Below are 23,194 nucleotides of genomic sequence, written 5' to 3'. Positions count from 1 at the left end.
GGAGACTGGCCCAAGGAAAAGGTAACTATTGTCAGGGGAAACAGGAAATACACTGTGAAAAAGAAAAGAACAGGTGGAAATAGGACCAATGTAGTCTGTAGGGAATAAAGTTAATGACAGAGCAGACATATCATTTAAGGGCACAAAAGTAAATATTGTTTTATACTCTGCAAATATCACGAGTTGGGATTAATTTTGAAAGTGTCAACAATTCTGCCAAGACATAACACAAGGAAGTACAAGATGAGAGCCTTATCAATCAATTCATCCTTGGAACAAATATGCAAGAATCATAGTGTAAACTTTACCTCATCATGGTCTGTTCTTGTTATTTGGTTTTTAGGAGCATTAGCAACTAAGGCCATATTCCTCTGGGGATATGCGGTGGTCATTCCCTGACCTTTCCTCATCCTCCATATTTGGTGGGCACGGGCTCGAACCCTGGTCTAATCAAGAAGCATGTGCTACACACTGCTTCTCCTGCCCACCTGGCTACAGAGGCACCTCTGTTCTTGTTAACCCGAGACTGTTTTTCCAGGGATGGGATACACTTAAATAGAAAGGAGCAACATTATTTGCTAAAGCTATCAAATCAGTTCAGGTGGATTGATGGTGATTTTTAGTTTTAATGGCACAAAAATGTCAAAGGTTATAATGCACCAGGAAGAGTTTAGGTGGGCTGTAAAACTGCTAGCTTATGGAAATGGGGAGAGGAGGAAGTCCAACTAATAGATCAGCTGAATCCACAAAAAAGAAGGAAAAAAAAAGGTAAAAATGATTCTTCCACTTCTATTCAGACATACAGCATACTGGAAAGTGAGATGTCAGAGATTAAAAATCAGTTGGATTTCGAAATATAAACAAATACATTGGCTGTGTTAAGGTTAACAAGAGCAAAAAAGTGTGGAGCAAAAAAAAAAAAAAAACTAGGAGCAAAAACAGGTGCATTATACTTGCTTGTACACTAATCTAGGATTGTAGTATGAAATTTGAAAGACTGGCTAAATCATCAAATGCAGATTTATTACAGGGATGTTTGAAGTGTGCATGGAATTTCTGCATAGTTATTGGGGATTTTTTTTTAAAGCATATTGTAAGGATAGAGATAAATAATGGCACAGGTGATTGTGAAGGAGGTTGAGTTTGTTTTGAGCAGAAATAGCAACTACAGCCATATTGCTACGGGGATATGCGGTGGTCATTCCCAGACCTTTCCGCATCCTCCGTATTTGGTGGTCACGGGCTCGAACCCCAGTCTAATCAAGAAGTGTGTGCTACACACTGCAGCTCCTGCCCACCTGGCTATGGAGGTGCCCCCTGTCAATGTGAGTAGCTTCCAATGTATAAAGGAAGAGCATTCATAAGACAGTAGGGAGATGTTTAGTTCCATTCTGAAGGGTCAGGGGAACAGTGATACAGAGATAGAAATTCTAATGATATTCTCAGTACTACTGTTAATAAGTTTGTAATCAATCATTCTCTCTGTGGTAGCTGCACTTACATGCCTGTCTTTCTGGAATAATCCATATTTTTGAAATAAATGGGATGTAGATCCTTGAGGACATTTACAGACTGGATTATTACTGAACAATTTCTTTTACAGTATCCAATTTCCCTAGTAGACCAACAACAGTGACTATATAACAAGTTTCATTATTCATATCTTTTTACTGGTGTGTTTCTCTGCTTTTTTGAATCTAGAGTTTCCACATTTATTATGTTTAAATCTTTCTTTGGAAAAATAGGATGAGATACACTGTGCTGCCACCTTATTAGGTACACCTACCTAGTAGTATGTTTAGCCTCCTTTAGCCTTCAAAACAGCCTGAATACATCTAGGCATGGATTGAACAAGATGCTGAAAACATTGTAGGAATGGAGTACCATGCAGACATGAGTGTGTCATGCAGTTCCTTGAGAATCGACAGAGGTGTAGGCCTGCAGCAAACAGCCCTTTCCAGCTCATCCCAAAGATGTTCAATAGGATTGAGATCCAGGGGACTGAGCAGGCCATTTCAGCAAAGAAAAGTCATTGCCATGTTCCTGGAACCATTCCATAGTGATTCGGGCCTTGTGCACCAGTACATTATCCTGCTGGAAGTAACCATTTGACTGAGGATAAACTGTCAACATGAACGGATGCACTTGGTTAGCAACAATGTTTAGGTAAGATGTGGCAGTCAGATGTAAATCTATGGGTATCAATGGACCAAACGTGTGCCAAGAAAACATTCCCCACACCATAACACTGCCCCCCCATCATCTTGCACAGTATTCATCAGACATGACGGGTCCATGGATTCACGTTGTTTTTGCCAAATTCTGAGCCTTCCATCAACATGATGCACCAGGAACTTCGACTCGTCAGACCAAGCAATTGTTTTCCAATCCTCAAGAGTCCAGCTGGGGCTGCTGTGCCCACAGGAGACGTGCTCTCTTGTTCTTCATTGATAACAAAGGTATGTGATGTGGCCATCGGCTGTTGTAGCCCATTTGCAACAAAGTGCGACTAGTGGTCCATTGCGATATTTTGTTCTGCACACCAAGGTGGTATTCTGACATGATGCGCGACACTATGGCCTGTCTATTTGCTTGCACAATTCTGGCCATCCTCCTCCGACCTATCTCATCAACAAGCGATTTTCTTCCATAGCAGTGCCGTTGAGAGGATGTTTTCTATTTGTTGCAACCATTCTCGATACACCCTTGAAACTGTGGTGTGTGAAAAGTTCAGGAGAACTGCAGTTTCAGTGATGCTTTGTCCAGCACATCGTGCACCTACTACCATGCCACATTCGAAGTCCTTTAGATCAATGAACTGTGGTCATGTGACTTGCAACGTTGTGGGACAGACCATTTGTGTGCACAGCAGGGGTGTACCTAATAAAGTGGCAGCACAGTATATATTCATATCTTCTTCAGATTGAAGTTCTAGCATACTTTTAACACCAGCACCATCAACACTAATTTCATCTATGCTCTTGTTGTTTCCCCTTATACTGAATCATAGATTGTCTTTGCTTTTGAAGAAGTCGATTCACGTTGCTGTATTGCAAACACAGAACTTCCCTGCTCTTCTCATAATGCTGTTTTAGTGATAAGCATATTGTGCTCCAGTCCATAATTTGACTGGAGGCATAACTACCTCTATTTGCATGCTACAGTTTGCTGTCATTTTAATGCTGAAACATAGAAACATGAAGGCTTACGTGCAAGTATGTTTTGCTACCTCTAGATAGGATGCCGTTTTCTATCTTGTACTTTTGTATTAATTTTTTCAAGCAAAGGGAACAGGTTTCCCCAAGTTTGCTTGCAACACATAGACCTGCAATCAAACTTGGAGACCTGTTGCTTACTCAACCGTGTTATTTTAATGAATACCCAACATTAAATCCAAAATGTCAATAAGAATAAGATATTATTTAACATATTGGACTTGCCTGTGAAGCAGGAAATAGATTTAAGTCTTTTGTCTAATTTTTACTTCAGACACTCAAACCATTTCAAATTGCACAAATAATGTGAAATCAAGTATAGTATTAACTGTAAAATTTTTACTCTGATATCCCACATTAGGGCTGCTTTGTCAGTGGTCCCCTTCTTGACTTTTCATTCAAGGTCTCTTTAACAAGGTCTCTTTGGTCCTTGAGGTCTCTTTCAAGGTCTCTTTGGTATTTGAGGTTGTCACAGACATTCTCTCAGATGTGCCAGACAAGCTGTTCTTGCTACCTGGGAGTCTAAAACGCTGATGGAACTGATATTCGGGTGACACTCAAGTCAAAGTGGACCCAATTTCGGCGAAGTCCGGACGGTCTATGACAGCCAAATCCTCTGCTTGCACCTTCACGATGGTGGGACTGTTAGTAATCCTGGGTATAACCTTCATGCACAAGTACATGGTGGGTGACCACCCAGGTGTGAACCAACGTGAGCAGGGGTCGAGGTGTGGCGCCCACACCACATGGAGGAACGCCGCCCCTCTATGTTACCAGGCAGTACTAGGTGGTAGATGACTCATCAACCGGTGAAATACCACCACTTTGCTTACTGGAGGCTTGAAGTGGTGGAACCCATGTTTAGTCTCTAGAGCTAAGTTCCGGCCAACCCTTCCCTATCTCTTCCATCATGCAGTATGATTGCTGATTTTTGAGGTTATGATGAATGTCGTGGCGAGATCCAATATTCCTTACATTTCGAGGGTACAGCTCTAAAACGGTGTTCGCAGGCCGGCTGCTAGTTAGTACACTGGACTGAACCTATTGGTAACTCTATAGGAAGCTTCCGGATCAGCTAGTGTATAATCTTGCTACCTCTACTCTGCCAGATAGTGACTGGAGGGAGTCCGAGTAGTGTGTATGCGGGGAGCATTGTCGAGGCCACGTTATGTCAAGGATCTGGGTATATTCTTACCACATGCACGCCATATCCAAAAATTTCATTACTTCACAGCGTGTCCCACCCACTTTCTTACTATTGAATACACCATGAATTGTCAAAATAATAGAGCAAGCTTATCTGCGAAAAGATCTAAACCTCCCAAGGACTTCCTAATTCATTTCACAAATATACGTGGTCTCAATTCTAATCTCAACGATGTCCATTTCCACTTGCAGTCTTCCAAACCCCATGTACTTTTTCTGACTGAATCTCAGTTATCAGTTGATTCAACTACTGCTCATCTCAGATGTCCAAATTATTTGCTGTATGATTCCTTTCGCCACCTTTGAGGCGAAACGTGTGCATATGTCCATTCTGATATTCCCTGTCAGAGACTTGGAATCTCCTCTCCTTGATCTTCTCTGGCTTAAAATCTCTCTACCTCATTGTGTAAAATTCATCTGTTGTCTCTACCGTTCTCCCAACTCCACTAATCACTTGGAGCTCTTTGACTTCCTCTCTTTGCAACTTGACTTTCTCCAGTCCAACTTTCCTAACAGTGAGGTAATTTTCCTTGGTGATTTTAACGTTCACAACTCCAGCTGGCTTCCGTTTTCTAGTCACACCGACCCAGCAGGTCGAGATGCTGAGGCTTTTGCAATTACTAATGACCTAGCACAGATTGTTCCTTTACCTACAAGAATACCGGACAATCCTAATCATACAGCCAATACGCTTGATCTTTTTCTCACAAACAACCCTTCTAAGTACAAGGTTGAAGTGAGAGGTCCTTTAGGCACTTCAGATCACAACTTGGTGATTGTCTCTTCTCCAATGGAACCTTTATCTCATGGCTATTCCCAACCTCGTATTGTTTGGCATTACAGGAATGCAAAATGGGATGACCTGCGAGACTTCTTTTCTTCTTTTCCTTGGTCTGATTACTGTTTCAAAACTTCTGATGTCAACGTTTGCTCAGATCGTGTCAGTGAAATTATTCTTGCAGGAATGGAATCCTTTATCCCACACTCCACTTCAAAATCTCGTCCTTTATCTAAACCTTGGTTTTCCAATAAATGTGCTAAGGCTGTCCAAGAGAAGAACGTTGCATATCGTAATTGGCTTGTTTCTATTTCTTCAGTTTCATTTTCTGCCTACACCAAAGCTCGCAACAATTGTAAAGTAGTTATTAATCAGTCCAAACTAGAGTTTGAACAGGCTAAGAGTAGAAAACTTGCTTCTTGCCCTAATGGTAGCCGAGCATTCTGGTCTCTTGCCAAAGCTATTGGCCGCAACTTTTGCCCATCTCTGCTCCCACCTCTGTCCAAACCAGATGGTTCTGTTGTCACTTCAGCCAAGGATAAAGCTGACCTGCTAGCATCCCATTTTTCTTTGAGCTCATGTATTAATGATCTTGGTAAAACACCTCCCACCATTCCCAACACGCTCCATTCAATGCCTCCTGTGGTCTTCCGTCAAAAGGATATCAGAAGGATTTTGATGAATCTTGATGCTAAGAAAGCTCCAGGTCCTGATGGTATTTCTCCACTTGTTCTCAAAACCTGTGCTCCTGAACTTACTCCTATTCTTTGCCGCTTTTTTCACTTTCTTATTCCAAAGGTGTTTTTCCTTCTGCTTGGAAATTTGCTCATATCCAGCCAGTTCCTAAAAAGTGTGACAAATCCCTCCCATCCAATTATTGTCCCATTGCAATTACTTCTACTCTTTCTAAAGTAATGGAGAAATCAATTAACCGCCAACTCTTAAACTACCTAGAAACCTTCCATCTGATCAACGATCGCCAGTATGGATTCCGTCAGTGTCGATCCACTGGTGATATTCTGGCTTATGTTACCCATTTATGGACTAATTCAATGGAAAGGTTCGGTGAAACACAAGTAGTTGCTCTTGACATCTCAAAGGCTTTTGATCGTGTTTGGCATAAAGGTCTTCTAAACAAGCTTCCATCTTATGGTTTGCCAACTGTTTTTAGTAATTGGTTATCCAGTTTTCTCTCTGATCGCTCACTGAGGGTGATGGTAGATGGCTCTCTGTCTTCTAACTTCTCCACTAATGCTGGTGTCCCCCAAGGTTCAGTTCTTTCCCCCACTCTTTTCCTCTTGTATATCAATGACCTTCTTCCATTGACTGGAAATCCTATCCATAGTTTTGCCGATGATAGCACATTGCATTCAACTTTCCATTTTGAGAAACCTTGTCCAGCTCAATCAGCTTCAAGTTCTCGAAAATCTGCTGCCAATTCCTTAAATGCCGATCTTCAGGTAATTCTCCAGTGGGGCAAAGACAGCTTAGTTGATTTCAACCCTTCTAAAACTCAATCTTGTCTTATATCTCGCAAAAAGGATTCTTCTGCTCCTATGCTTATCTTTAGTGACACTCCGATTTCTAGGCAAAATGATATCTCTTTTGGGGATTACCCTGACTTCTAATCTCTCTTGGCACAAGCACATTACAAATATTGCTTCCTCTGCATCTAAAAAACTTGGTTTTCTCTTTCGCTCTTGGCGTTACTTTTCTCCCAAACAGCTGCTCACTCTGTATAAATCGCAAATCCGCCCTGCCATGGAATATTGTTCCCACATCTGGGGTGGTGCCCCCAAAACCTCTCTCAGGCTTCTTGATTCCATTCAGAAGAGGGCAGTTAGGTTAATTAATGATTCATCTCTAAAAGAGTCTCTCCACTCGCTTTCTCATAGACGCACTGTTTCTGCTGCATGCCTCTTCTACAGATACTTCCATGGGCACTGTTCTTCTGAATTGGCTTCTGTAATTCCCGCTCTCTCTTTCAAAACAGTCCGAAGACGTGCTGCCACCAGCCAACATCCATTTACTGTCCAACTTCAAACCCACAGAACCAACTTTTCATCTTCCTCATTTATTCATTCAACTGCCGTTTTCTGGAACAACCTTCCTTCATACGTATTTCCTGAAAATTACAATCTACAGAAGTTCAAGTCCAATATCAACAAATATCTTCTTTCGTCTTCTCAACCTCCAACCCAAGCATGGTACTAAGTACTATAGGTTATAATACCTCTCGTGTTTGGGGTTCTCATAAAAAAAAAAAAAACACACAGGGATACCCTATGGGTTTTTTTTTTTTTTTTTTTAATTGTTATTGTAGGCAACACTCCCAATAACAGTGATGGGAGATACAGTTATGCAACCAAACATATAATACATATGCTAAGTACATATTCCATTTAACAAATTTAATATTTGCATGTATAGTTTAATATTTTTTGTAATCTCCAACCTTTGCCTCAAATATAAAAGTGGTATGTATCTGAAAAAAGGGTTAGAAAACACAGTTTTAACCCATTCTGTCAAATTCATCTACTACAACTGTATATTTATTTTTCTCTGAACTCCACAAATCACTACCTTTTTCACTTTCTTTTCTCAAATCAATTTGTCATTTTTCTCACTGGTTTTTAATTTAAATCTTGATATACTGACAACTCGTACAGGCAAACAGGTGCAACACTGTTGAAGAGACAACTACCCAATACAACATAGGTCAACCCATAACAATATCTGGCATGATCATGCATCGCACGCTCGTACATATGGGCTATACCAGCAGACGATCCCTACAGCATCCTCTCCTAATCAAGGTTCATCGGCATAAAAGATATGCCTGGTGCAAAGAGCATGCAAGTTGGACATTAGAAGACTGGAAGAAGGTGTGCTGGTCGGATGAGTCATGGTATTTACTCCATACAGTGGATGGTCGTGTTCGGATTTGGCATCAACAACACGAGGCTCTTCATCCATCATGCATGGTATCAAAAGTGCAGGCCAGAGGAGGCAGTTGTATGGCATGGGGCATGTTTCACTGGCAGGAACTTGGACCACTGGTGCACGTGGAACAACGTATCAGTAGTCTCCACCATCATCAACTGCTTGCTGACTGTGTACACCCCAGTATGTTACACTTTTTCCAGAATGGCATCTTCCAAGATGACAATGCACCGAGCCATTTGACACTTGTTGTGAAGGAATGACTTCCTGCTGGAAGTCAGAACTCTGTCGATTGGCCTCTGAACTCCACCGATATCAATCCCATCGAGCACTTGTGGGACACTATGGAAATGCACATCGGTCATCTGGATACACCAATCACATCCATGCCTGTATTGCTGACCACATTACATACAGCTTGGTTGGCCATACCTCCCAAACGCTTCTGACATCTTGTTGAATCAATGCCACGTTGGATAGCTGCTGTACAGAGTGTAAAAAGAGGACCTACGAAGTATTAGGTAGGTGGTCATAATTCAGTGATCACTCCGTGTATAATATGTATATTCGTGTGTGTGGGGGGGGTGAATATCCCTCAGCTTCTGCAAATTCTCATTTTTTAATGCAGTCAGGTAGCTTTTGAGGCTTAATGCTTGAGGGGAGCTGCTGTATGAAAACCATAACAATGACTACTGACGGCTATACTAAGGTATCGGGGAAATAAAAATTAATAAATAAATCAATAACCCCCACCCCCAACAACTTAGACTTAGTTTCCTCACCAAGCTTAAATGTCAGTCCTTTTCTTTCGTTAATACAGATACAGTGCCATAAAAAGCCAAAAAGGAAATGTTTTTATTTTTGAGAAAAAGTAAATAAGATTTTTTGAAGGTATGGGAATAAGAGGGAGGGCAGGTTAAACTGTAACTCATCTATGACTATCTCAGTACAAAGCACCAACCAGCACAAAATACAGAACGTTTTCTGCCACTAATTAAGTATGTACCAAAATTAGATCCAGTTTAAACGATAACACTACTGAGTTTAAGAGCTCATTTTATTCAGACAGGTAGTGTGGATGCTTATTTTTTTTTGTTTTTAGAAGAACTGTATGATTTATAATAATTTTTGCTAGAATATTTATTATTGTAATAAAAGTTTGATTTAAAACGTGAATTCAAGCAATTACTTGTTTTTTCCTTACTTTATTACACCTAATTTTCATCAAGGTTTATTGCAAAAAATGTAATTTTTTGGAATACCGGTATCCCGGTTTCATAAATTAAAAATACTGAAATACCAGTATTAAGATTTTAACCTGTATTGTGAGCCCTAGTTCCAAGTGATTAGTGGAGTTGGGAGAAGGATAGAGGCAACAGATGAATTTGACAGAATGTGGTAGAGATTTTCAGCCAGAGAAGATCAAAAAGAGAAGATTCCGAATTACTAAGTGTCTGAAATGGAATATCAGACATATGCACAAGCACCACCTTTTAAGCGAAAGGAATCACACATCGAACAGTCAGGACAAATGTGTCGTCTCAGATTAGCAGTGGTTGAATCAACTGATAACTGAGATTTTGCCAGAAAAGTACATGGGGTTTCGCAGACTAAGTGGAAATGGACATCACTGAAATTAGAACTGATGTTGTTGTTAGATTTGTTGGTGCATCAACAACTTAGGCTATAATGCACTAATCACTGTCTGATATTTTCTTCATTTTTCTTACAGGTGATAGGGGTTCACAGATAAGATATTTATTTATCAATTTTAGGAAACTTGAAAATATCATCCATGTTCTCTTGATCTCCTAGGACACTCTGTAGTGTTAACTGATTGCAATTATGAAAATTAAAAGAAAAGGCTGTTTTCCATTCTTTTTGATATTGTGGGCATTCTCATGATGATATGCTTTGCTGTTAATGGGCATAAACCATTAAAGCATTGTGGAGGGTCACTGTTTGGTAGTAGATAGCTATGAGTGAGGAATGTATGACCAATGCGTAATCTGGCTAGGATGGTTTCTTCCTTTCTGTTTCGCCTCAGGCTGGATTGCCACTGTTTAGGTTCTATCTTGATTTCAAAAAGTTTATTTGTTTGATCTTTCCCACATGCATGTCCACAGTTCTTCATATGTCTGTTTGATAAAGGACTTATGATCACTATAAGGAGTCCTGAAATTAGATGGCAACACATTTGTAGCAATTTTAACAGCTAAATCTCCCTGCTCGTTTCCTAGGATTCCAATGTGTCCAGGGATCCAACAAAATATTACGAGCTATCCATGAAGTGCTAGTAACTGTGCCCAAATGTTCTGTATCAGAGGATGACTAGGGAAGGATTTACACTGTAGAGCATTAACAGCACTTAACGAGTCCGTATATATGATGGATTTAGCATATATCCATCATATCCACCAGTTATATTAAAGGAGGCAGCAAAGGAAGTAAGCAAACCCTTAGCCATAATTATGAGAGCTTCCTTGGACTCAGGGGAGGTACCCATAGACTGGAAATGTGCAAATGTGACCCCAATTCACAAAGGAGGATCAAAGGCTGACACAAGTAATTATAGACCTGTGAGCTTAACTTCTGTTCCAGGAAAATTAATGGAGGCACTGGTTAAAGAAGCACTGCAGGATCATTTAGACAAGACTTCAGTTATAGCTCAGACACAGCATGGTTTTGTTAGGAGGAAGTCTTGCCTGACCAACTTGATTGGATACTATGATGCAGTCACAAAAGAACTGGATGCAGGGAATAACTTTGATATTATATACTTGGATCTTAGAAAGGCTTTTGATACTGTTGCACATGGAAGACTGCTACACAAATTGGAGCAGTGTGACATTGGAGGCAAATTGCTGCTATGGATAAAGGGGTGGTTGAGGGGGAGAAGACAGAGAGTGGTAATCAATGGACACTGCTCATCGTGGACTAATGTTATTAGTGGAGTCCCTCAGGGCTCAGTGTTGGGTCCATTATTGTTTTCTGTATTTATAAATGATATTGATGATGGTATATCAGGCTTAATGTCCAAGTTTGCAGACGATACAAAGGTTGGCAGGGTTGTCAAGGACACTACTGACACTATGCTGCTGCAACAGGATCTGGAAAGGTTGAGCAGATGGGCTGAGAGGTGGCAAATGAAGTTTAACATTGACAAATGTAAAGTACTACACATGGGAAACAGCAACCCCAGAGCAACGTATCAACTCTGTGGTACTACACTGACAGTGGTAGAGAATGAAAGGGACTTGGGGGTGGTTGTGCAGGCAGATATGAAGTTCTCTGAGCAGTGCAGACGGGCTGCAAGAGTAGCTCATGGAGTATTGTCAATGATATACAGGAATTTTTCCAGCCGGGATAAGGAGGTGATTATTCCACTGTATAAGGCGATGGTCAGGCCACATATAGTGTAATGTATACAGGTCTGGAGGCCTCATTTCAAGAAGGATGTAGAGCTGCTGGAACGAGTACAGAGAAGGGCAACAAGATTAGTGAATGGAACAAAGGGGTGCTCTTACGAAGAAAGGCTTAAGTTTTGCAAATTACAGTGTCTGGAGACTAGGCACCAGCGAGGTGATCTGATAGAGGTGTATAAAGCATTGAATGGTTTAAGCATGCTCAATGCTGATGGGATTCTTCCTCTAGCTCAGAAAAATCACCTGAGAGGGCATAAATTCAAATTGAGGAAAGACAGATGTAGGATAGACGTGCGGAAATTTGCCTTTAGCCAGCGGGTGGTTGGTTGGTGGAACAGACTTCCATCCCTTGTGGTGGAGGTTGATAGCCTAAATAAGTTTAAGGCTCAGCTGGACAGGTATTTTGAACGAACGGAGGGGTGAAGTGAAAGTGGGTTTTTTTTTTTTTTTTTTGGCTGATGCTGCATAAGCTTGCTTTCTTGCATCAAATGCCTCTACTAATGCTAATGCTAATATATAAGGACTTCTTTTATATTCTCTAGGGCTAGTAGAATACCATATAACTCGGAGGTATAAGTACTGCATTCTGACGGGAGCTGTCTGGAGATAGTGGCATTTGGTAGTACTATAGCTGTGCCAACTTTATTACCAGTTTTGGATTCATCTGTGTATAGTTGAATGAAACTACTAAACTCTGTGGAGTGAGCCATATTTATTTGTCTAATGTTGATATCAGGAAAGTTATTCTTTCCCTATTGCTGAAAATGTCTATCAATATGTACTGGAGGCATTTGCCATGGCTGGGTTTCCATGCTAGTGTCCTGAAGAGTGTTAGTAAACTTCAGGCCCCAGCTTGTGATCAAAGCTTGAAGCCTAATGCCAGATGGTTTGTTGAAACACCATTTAATTTGATAGAGATTTCTTCATTTTGCATGAAGAGGCATTGCCACATGGGATGATATGGGAGACTGCTGATTTTGGCTGCATATTAGTATTGTTATTTCTGGCACAAGGGCTACTAGGACCATATTGTGCCTATCAACGGTATGGAGGTGAAACATGGGTGCATAATTTAGTAGTAGAACTTCTCACCTAAGGTGTAACGGTGGTTCACAGGCTTCGGTATAGAGGCTTAAGATTGGTGATGTGTGAAAGGCCCCCAGTGCAACTCTTAGTGCACTATGATGTACAGGATCGAGCCACTTCAATACACTTGGCCTGGCCAAGTCATATGCAGGAGACCCATATCTAACTGGGATCTGATCAGCGAGCGATATAGATATAACAACACAACGATCTGCACCCCATGACATAGAAGGAATTACTCTGAGAAGATTTAGTTTTCTAAGACAACTTGTACAAATATGTTTTATATGTTCTAGGAAGTTTAATTTTTTATCAAGTATTAAACCAAGAAATCTAATACTAGGCAGGAAAGTAATACAATGAGAATCCAACTGAAGGTCTGGATCAGGATGTAAAGAATGTTTCCGACAGAAGTGCACGGCAGTTGTTTCTAATATAGAAAGCCAATATCCATTATTTTTGGCTCAAGAGACTATTTTGTTAATGGTGCCTTATAGTTGTCTTTCAATAAGTCTCATATTTTGAGAATGACATAACATGGCAAGATCATCAGTGTACAAGTATGCATCAACTGTGTTAGGTATGCACTTGGTAATAGAATCAATCCTAATGGCAAAGAGTGTGGTGCTCAACATTGATCCTTGGGGAATTCCCTCTTCTTGTACATATGCTCGAGATAATGAAGAGTGGAATCGGACCTGAAAGGATCTGTTGCCTAGAAAGTGCTTAATAAATTTTGGGAGATGACCCCGAAGTCCAGATTTATGCAAGTCCTGAAGAGAGATTAGAACTGAGACCACAGGCATTTGTGAAATGAAAGAAGTGTTTAGGAGGATTAGATCTTTTTGCAGATAAGTTTGCTCTATTAGTTTGACAATTCATGGTGTATTCAGTAGTAAGAATATACCCAGCTCCTTGATATAACATGGCCTAGAATATGATCTCCAGCCCACATACACACTACTCTGACTCCCTCCAGTCACTATCTGGCAAACTAGAGGCAACAAATTTATACACTAGCTACCTCAACACCTGCTTACATTGGTTTGCACCTGGATGGTCACCTACAGCGTGCTAGGTGCCATATTTCAGGACTTGCACATGGGGATTTATAGGGTTACTAACAGTCCCGCTATTGTGAAGGTGCAAGAAGAGGATTTGGCTGTCACAGACCGACCGGACTTTGCCGAAATTAGGTCCACTTGACTTGAGTGTCACTTGAATATCAGTTCCATCAGTGTTTTAGACTTCCAGGTAGCAAGTATAGCTTGGCATACCTGGGAAAATGTCTGTAACATCCTCAATGAGGGTGTTTCAGATAAACTGCTTCATGTAAAGAGGCAGATCAACTAACAAATAGCTGTAACTTAAGGTTGAAATAACATTCTTTTTAATGTTGACTATTAATTTTATGTTTAATAATAGAAAGACAAGAATGTAACATGAAAAATCTGGAAAACTGAGGAATGATTATGTTATGAAAACATTTAAGGAAATTAAGATTAATTTTTGAGCAAAAAACTAATATTAAAGAATATGGTGTCCATGCTTAACAGAAAGTGACTTAATTTTAACAAAGAAACTTCCTTAGTATAGGCAAACATTGTGATTTACAATTTTTCTGGCAAAACTGAAGTGTAAGAATTCAAAAAATTATAGGTAAGCATCCAATAATACAGAGAAATTGAAAAGTTTTTAGTGATTCTGCCATAGAAATAGAAGATATAATTATTTGAATATAAGCTATAATTATAATAAGAAGCTATAATAATTTTCTACCAAAACATTTAAAATTGCAGTGATATAAGAAAACATTTTTTCGAAAACCTAAATTCCTATGTGATGCACTAACAAATATATATTGTGTACTCTTACCTTACTTTTATATTTTTCAGAACCAAGTCTAAACTTAACATATGGATCACTGGTACCTCCCTCATCCATAGCCAAGAGATCTTTTCCTTGTACAAGGACTATTGTAACAACATTATCCCAAACTTGTGTTTTTTGTTTTTTGAGTGCTGAACTAGAAGATTCACTACTTCCTGTTATTTTCAAACTACTTCTCTTGAAGAACTAGAAATACAGCATACCAAAAATTTCAGAATAAAATTTATACACACTTTACCTTTACACTAAGCATATTCATCTAATTTTAGTCAGTTTGTAGAAATTAGAAGGTTTGGGCAAACAAAGTGGGCTATTCTTACCTCCCCCTCTTTTTTTTTGCCCCTTTCTAAACTACAACATTAACCAATAAAAACAGTCACGTTTTATTGCCAGGGTAATATTAACTACTCTATGATAAGAATTTACCTATGATTTATTCTGTGGTACAGGATATGACTCAATATCAATTTAAATACAAATCATCATATAATGAATAAAGAAATCATGACATGACATCAGGACAATTTTGCACAATGAGGGAAGGATGAGGTGGGTGTATATGAATGTGATGTTTGTCAGTCTGCTATTTTGTAGTAGGACAAACATTGGTATGCTTTATATAATTCTATTAATACACATTGTCAGATTCTGATAAATTGAAGTTTTTTCTTTCTTGCTACCAAATTTTCTCCCTCCCCCTATCTTTTCACAGGACCATATTACATGACCTGCATAATTCATCTGATTACAATATGCTATTTAAATTGATAAATGTCATATGCTTTACAGTTGAGAAAGACTGCCTCAAACTACTAGCTTATTTTATTACTTTTTAGCCATTATTTTTGTCAGTTCTTAAATGAATTTAACTTGCTTTTTAATGTGTAAACACCATTGACAGCACCTAATAAATTTTAAACTTTAGTAAAACCAATTTGTTACGATTTTATGAAATGAAGTCAAATAACATCATACTTACTGCCCAATTGTACTTCTCTCTGTAATTAGCAAGATTTACGAGTACTTGCCACATCAGAGGATAGAACAACATTATGACGCAGCAGGACTGCCCTCTGATAACCAATTTGGCTTCAGGAAAGGCAAATCAACAATAGATGCCTTAGAAAACATTGTAGTCACCACCAGAGAATATGATCAAAAATACTTCTGGTCATATCCATTGATTTTTGAGGCATTTGACACCCTAAGGTGGCCAAATGTCTGCAGCAGACTCAGGAAAGCAAACCTTCCTCCTGGCAACCTTTACAGCTGCATCAAGCACTACTTGTCACAAAGGAACATCACAGTGAGAGCACCCTACTGCTCCATAATGAGATCAATCCATAGGGGCTGCCCTGTGTTGGGCCCCCTACTATGGAACATTGTACTAGATGACTTCTTAAGCCTGGACCTTGGAAACATTAAAACCAAAGCCTATGCAGATGACCTTGTCCTCATGCTATCAGCAAACAGCAGAGCACAACTTGAAGTTGCCAGTAACCAGGCACTGTCAGCTTTACAAATGTGGGCCTCCCAGCACCAGCTCGAGATTTCACTATCAAAACATGCTCCATCCTGCTGAAGGAAAACCTTCAACTCAACAGACTGCCACAGATAAAAATACAAAATAAAACAGTCAAATTGGTTGCACAACTTAAATACTTAGGCTTATATCTCGATAGGAATCTCTCCTTTCTATCACATCTCATCTAGCTCCAACAGAAAATTAAAAACTACACCGCTCTGGTAGCTGGTCACACATAAGGACTGGGGGTCTCAAGAAGAGGACTATCACACTTCTATATATCCGTCTTTCTGCCAGCCACTAACCTATGCCACTTCCATTTGTTTAGAAGAGCCCAGACTGCCATCAATCAAAGAAAATCGGAAGCAATACACTGCCCAATCCTGCTTACCATTACCCGGGCCCGCTGCACAGTTAGCACTGACGCCCTCCAAGCCCTGGCAGGGGCTTTTACACCTTGACCTGGAGTCTGTACGCTTTGGCCTGCTGTATAAACTGGCCGAAGGAAGAGCCATTACCTTCCACGACTTCACTCTAAACCCACTGAACAATCTCTTGGCAGAAAAACAGACTCACCTGCAGTGGGCCTGGCAACAGTGACAGAATGCCTCGACAAAAGGGGCCATCACAAAGCAATTTCTCCCAGACATCCAGAAGATGTATCCGAGATCACCAGCCTGGCTTTCTCCAGGGCTACTAACCACCTACCTTCTTATAGGACACTGAGCCATCAGAGGGAAACTAATCATGTTAGGCCTAATAGATAACCCATTTTACTCCTGCGGCCTCCTGGGAGCATATCATGTACCACTACCAGTTCTTTGAAGATCTCTACTGCTTACTTATTTCCAAGATCCACTTCATCCTGAGGAACCAACACCACCACCTACTGGAACCTTCTCTAAATTTATCTCTTTGTGAGAAGCAAGACCCTTCCACCACTGCCACCATAATAGACTGTCATTCCACCATCATACCCAACACAACACAACACATGTCTGGAATTGCAACCAAACTATAACTCTACTCCAATTCTCTATGATCAAATGAAATAGTGCTAACAAAGATGGAGATACTTCTCCGACTGATGAGTTTCCCACCACACTGCACGTCGATGATCCGTCGCAGGGTATAGCCACTGCAAGAAGTAACCAAGCTGAAACAGAGCCACTGTTATCCTTAACAGAGGAATCATCCTCATGGACAATACCTGGCACATCACATTCAACGCTCTAAAGTGAGCTATGCTGGACATGACACCTGATAAACTTACAGGACACTTGACCATTTGCCAGTGACTGCATTAATTGGACAACTACTCCTGGATGGGGATACTGCCCCCCCATGTGTGACCACACTGGATATTGAAGTGCCACGACGCTTCACTGCTCCTGCACCATCTTGACAATCTAAACCAGACACTCTTGTCTGGTTTTCTTTTATTCCCTTCCCCGGGGAGGGGGAGACTGTCTTCCATCCCCCCTGCTTCCCCCATCTCTCCTGGTGGGGCCTGGGCCAGCCCCACTGACCATGGGTTGCCTTCTCTATTGTCCCCATATTTATACCTTTCACCCCCCAGTCTTCAGCCTCCCCCCTACTCTACCTACAGCTAGTGTATGCCCCGCACAAAGTTCAAACTTAATCACGTCTAAATTAAATCATATTTATAAACATTTGGCCTTTCCAATTTAGTGCTAACCCCTACAATAGGGTTTTTTTTTTTTTTTTTTTTTTTTTTAGGTCCTGCCAGCTTCTGAAATCTCAGGAAATTAGGTGGCAGGACCTGCCACAGTAAAAATCTAAAACTGGTGTATCTGGTCAACGTGTCCAAGGTTAAGTGTGGAGAACACTGGGCCCCATCAGGGGCCCAGTGGCTAATAGGCCAGAAGAACAATGGTGCTACAAGATCCACACACTTTTAAGTCTCTGGCCCTTACAGCGTACTGTATTACATGACAATGAAACTACACGGAGATGGGGGAAACCCCTGGTGCCATTTGGCCCTAAACACACTTTACACTCATTGCTACCTCCATCTTTATTTTCTTAGGTTGGCTTGCTCAATACTCTTGACAACACTCTGTACTTGACTTTGGCAAAGTTGAACACAAAAGTTACAGCAGTGTGGCATTCAGTCCCTTTCACTACTCAGAAAATTGATGTGAATCAGGTAATTAGGCTACTGGACAAACCTCTTCCAAAAGTTGATTTGGTAGAGTAAGCAGCAAGCGTGTGCATAAAACATTGCATCGTTCATACTAAATATTTCGGACTGAAGTATAGCTTCACTAACATTGATTCTATAGAGTAAGTAGTGGGCATGAACATAAAATGTTATATCGTTGACAATTTCAGTTCTAGCTGTTCGATTTTAAAACAGTTCTGATTTTTGTCAAAGATGTTTACACATAAAACATCTTTCATGCATGCAGGGTACACATGTTATTTTTTTCTTTATTCTATTTTACCATTCTTGTAAATTCCATAGTTGAATGGTTGATTAAATATTTTATTTTTTAATTCTGTTTAATCAGTGAACACAGGAGTATTTCACTGATGTTATCCTTGATAATTGAGGGCACCTCCCCCCAATACTCAACCATCCTAGAAGGATCTACAAAATTCCAGCAGCTACTCACAGCCACACCATACGATGATCTTTCCAACATTATATTGCAGTGAAGCATATATCTCTGCTTGGACATTAAGATAACACTTAAGTATAAAATATTGCATTCAAAATTTGAAAATTATGGGTCATTAAATTATGAGTCCTTTAAGAATAAAAAAATAAATACAGGATAAGTTTGAAATATACAGGATGAGGCATCATCCTGTATATTTGAAAACCCTGTAACAGATACCAGGAAAACTTATTCCTGGCATCTATATAGTAAAACATTTCAAACATTCTAATTATCAAATGGTTTGGAGTTATCACTACCTTAATGTTAAAAATAACAATATGAATAAGTATTTACCAAAGTCTAACTGAATTTTGCAGTAATTGTTATAATCTCTACAAAAAATGTTGAAAATAATACCCTCAAGCCTCAAAAACACATTCTGGCTTAATTTTCCATTAAACACAGTTTGCATTTGTTCACAGGACTCCACTTCACACAACTTGCAGAATCTGAATTGCAATAAAATTAGTTTACACACTTTTGCTGGTATTATCAGATAGTCCATCACCCCCCAATACACAGGAGGGGAACTAAGGGAATTCATCAATCACAGGCAAAAATCCTTAAACAAATTGGATGTCTACAGGACAAGATGCAGAAAGTTGTAATCAAGGTTATTCTTTAGAACAGGTGAGGAATAGAATTGAAATCAGTGCTTGGACTATGTCTGCTTCTGATTTTCTTAAATAACACAAGTGAAAGGATACTGGGAATGATGTCAATTTTACAGAAGTGAGAAAGTGGTTGTAGTAGTAATGACACATGATGCAAGAAAGCAAACTTATCATCCAGAAAAACAAACAAACACTACACACTTCACCCATCAATAACCTCCAAGAATTTGTCTACTACTTCCTTGTCAAACCATCTGCTTTCACAACAAATGGAAGTCTGTTCCAACAGTCAATCATCTACTGGCTGAAGGCAAGCTTCCACACATCTATCCTGCAACTATCCTTCCTTGACTTGAATTTATGCCCCTCATGTGTATGTATAGTCTCAGCAAGATGAATGCCAAAAACATTTAGCTTACTCAATCCATTCAAGGATTAAAACACTTCAAACAGATCTCCTCGAAGGTGCCTTTTTCATAAAAGAAAAAGGAGTAACTAAGTTTTACTGTGAGGGTTTCAAGGGAAATTAGGCAAATAAGGAATACTTCAATTAGTGTTACACATGTTAACTTGTAGATGCAAGGTTTGACAATTAAATTGTTGTGACTACAGTTAAACTACAGTTACTGAAAGGATATACTAAGGTACAAATTTATCCTATGTAGAGGCCACAATGCACCAATTTTTCTGATCATTTACGGGGCCCTCTAGCAATGCACTTCCACATCCTCACTACAATTCTGAAATCTTGGAACCAATGAAACTATACAAGTGGGATAAAGAAACATTACCATGATACTTGTCCAACAAATTGGAAGTTTCAGTTGCATGTTTCCTAACTGGAAACAAAATTTAATGTTTTCTCTTTGTTCCAACACTTAACACAATGAACACGGCAGAGTCATTTGTGTATTATATGTTGTTTGCATGCATTTTTGTTATATCTGATGTGTTCATTGTGTTATTGTGTTCACTGTGTTATAGGTCAGCTGCTACAGCATGTGTCATCATGATCATATCTGCATGACATGAACTGTGTAGAATGGAAGGAAAGGCAGCAGTATTATTATATTTTTATTATTATTATAATTAGCTATATGATACAAGGAAGCCTGAGGCTTTTGCTGCACCATCCAAAAAAAAAAAAAAAAAAAATTTGATTTACCCTGTGACCCAGAGAGAAAGCAGTAGAGGGAAATCACCAAGAAAGAGAAGAATGATGATATCCAGCTCAGGACCCTGGGTGTGCCAAGCCCATACTTACCAGTTGTGATTCATGGATAGCAAACTGACACTCAGTGGAACAACAAAACGTAATAATGTTGTGGATGCCCTCAAAGTCCATAGAAGCTAACAAAGATTGAAGAAAGATAAGACATGAAACTATAGAATTTAACAATTTGTTTTCAAGCTAAGTGATTTCAATAATGTTAGCATTTAGCAGTTCCATATTCAGTCAATTTTATTCAATCAACAGTTGACTATTATAAACAATCCCAGTTTAATTCACTATAGAAAACATAAGTTCTGGTTGTGGCTAAACTCCAAAAGTCAATTTAGTGCTCTGTGTAAATAACTAACTGATGTTGATTAGTTACCAGATTGTAGATTAAATAATTTAGCCATATTTCTTTATTAAGAGTGGTTTATGATATATCGCCTCAGTATTTTCTGCTAAATTTAAATGAAATAAATGAAAAAGGAATTAAAATCAAATTAAGATATCACCTTTTCAGAAAATGCATGTCTTATAAGGATTACCAAGTAAAAACAAAAAAGTTACTTAAATGAAGTATAATATAAATGAAATTGGAAACAGAAAATGTAACTGTGAAATAGTGGCATATGGTAACTACATTTTTTGATTCATCCATTCAAAACAGTATATGCATACAAAGAATAACTGAATAACAATGGAAGTAACCAATGAGAAGGGTTCATCTTTTACTGGACAAAGAAATTATCAGCCAGTAATTAGTGCATTATAGTCTAAGATGCTGATGCACCAACAAACTAAAAACAACATCTCTTATTGGACAAGAAGTAAACTATGTTGGAACATCAGTGGTGTAACAAATGTTAGCTGTTCATTCAATCAGAGTGAAATCCTTTTCAGAGGATGTGACTGCTTCCACAATATATTAATTTATTCTTTGACTGTTAAGATTCATAATTATTCTTTGCCTATATATGGTATTTAGAATGAATAAACTGAAAAGTTCAGCACCCTTATAACACTATCTTACAATTACTTCTGCCCCCCCCCCCATTTATTTTCTTAAGTGAAATAAATGGAAAAAATTGGGTAAAAATCATAAGCAGCTTAATCTTTATTTTGTTCCTTTTTACGTATTTCATCTCAACTCAGCAGAAAATACTGAAGTTAGTAAGAAGTTTGACTAAATCATTTAATCCACATCAGCAACTGAAGTAACTAGAAGTTGGCTATAATTCCTCTTAGCAGTTATCAACTTAGTCAAGCCAAACAAACGTACGTAACAAAAAGTTAAATTATAACTTACACCTTCTTTGTCTTCTTGTGTTTTTGGAATGAGATTAAAGGCAACAAAGATCTGTCCCCAATTCTTTGCAGGATCATCTTCTGGTTTTCCAGATTCTGTGATAGGAATAGCACGGTCTGTGGTTCTAGAAAAGATTGCAGTTTATTAAAACAAATGCATAATTTCAACAAATAAAAAATTCTGAAGGAAAGGCAGTGAAACTAATCTAAAGCAAAGAGGCAGTAATCAGCCATAACATCAATAGCAGTTAACAAAATATTCAGTGCATACAGTGGTGCTCAAAAAAATTGTATCATTTGCAAAATTCACCAAATTTCTGTAAAATTTGATAATATTATATTTTGTAATAGCATCATCCATCTCTAGCAAACTCTTTTAGATGACATCATGTGCCACACATAATTGCATCACCCAAGAGTGTAGAGTGTGTTTAGTATCAAACAGCACCAGGGATTCCCCCATCTCCACGTGCTATAGATTGTGGGTGTGAAACAGAACACTGTCAATGCCAAAGGTTTAAAAGGGTACGGATTTTGTACATTTACCATGTACCGTTGTTCCTCTGGCCATTTAGCCGCTGGGCCCCTAATGGAACCCAACGTTGTCCACACTCTGCCTCGTGAAAGCAGACCAGGTACACCACTATTGCAGTTATTTACTCTGGCAGGTGGTCGTCCCACCTAATTTCCTGAGATTTCAGTAGCTAGGACTTTAAAAAAAAAAAAAAATAAATAAATAAAAAAATATTTATAGATAGGGGTCAGCCAAAAAGAGTACTATTTATGCAAGTAGATGTCAAGTTTTTGGGTGTAGGCCTCAAGCAATTTAATAATGGTTCAGACACTAGTAATTATAAGTTAGAGATAGGGGTGGGAAGACTGAAGGCTGAGGGGAAAAGACAGAAATAAGGGGATCCATAGAGAAGGTGACCTGCAAATCAGTGGAGCAGGCCCATGCCCCACCAGAGGGAAAAGATGGGCAGCGAGGGGGGAGGAGCCCAGAAGTAACCTCCCCCTCCTGCCCAGGGAGTGGAGGCAAAGGACCACACAAGGGAGCGTGGCTAAAGAGGGGAAAAGTCTCCTCCCCCTGTCAGGGGTTTGGTAATTAAAAGTGGATAGGGTTAGAACACCCTATTCAGATCACCTAATAGCATTTGGCAGCAGAGGTGCGATCTGTCCGGTTGTCCCAGTCTGATCCCGGCAGGATCAAACCAATTATAAGGTCATTCGTGGGATAAATCCCATCCGTGCAGTCTGGTGTTTGGAGTCCATCTATGGTTTGTCAGGTCCGTGGTATTAATCTT

The 23,194-nt window shown here is 39.4% G+C and overlaps 1 protein-coding gene across 8 annotated transcripts in view; it reads right to left on the bottom strand.

Moving 5' to 3' along the window:
- Positions 1–23,194, bottom strand: part of Mctp (multiple C2 domain and transmembrane region protein) — a 690,267-nt gene that overhangs the window by 254,131 nt on the left and 412,942 nt on the right. For all 8 annotated transcript variants that reach the window (XM_090373448.1, XM_090373456.1, XM_090373439.1 and 5 more), the window contains 2 exons: positions 21,892–22,015; positions 14,529–14,729 (listed from right to left, as the gene is read on the bottom strand). In XM_090373448.1, coding sequence (XP_090229574.1) covers positions 14,529–14,729; positions 21,892–22,015 — 325 coding nt within the window. The remainder of the gene's footprint in view (positions 1–14,528; positions 14,730–21,891; positions 22,016–23,194) is intronic.

This window comes from Mastigoproctus giganteus, chromosome 1, assembly GCF_048544385.1.
Source record: "Mastigoproctus giganteus isolate SK-2022 chromosome 1, ASM4854438v1, whole genome shotgun sequence".
NCBI lineage: Eukaryota > Metazoa > Arthropoda > Arachnida > Uropygi > Thelyphonidae > Mastigoproctus > Mastigoproctus giganteus.
Note: the sequence above shows the minus strand (reverse complement) of the source record. Positions and strands in the feature narration are given on the sequence as shown.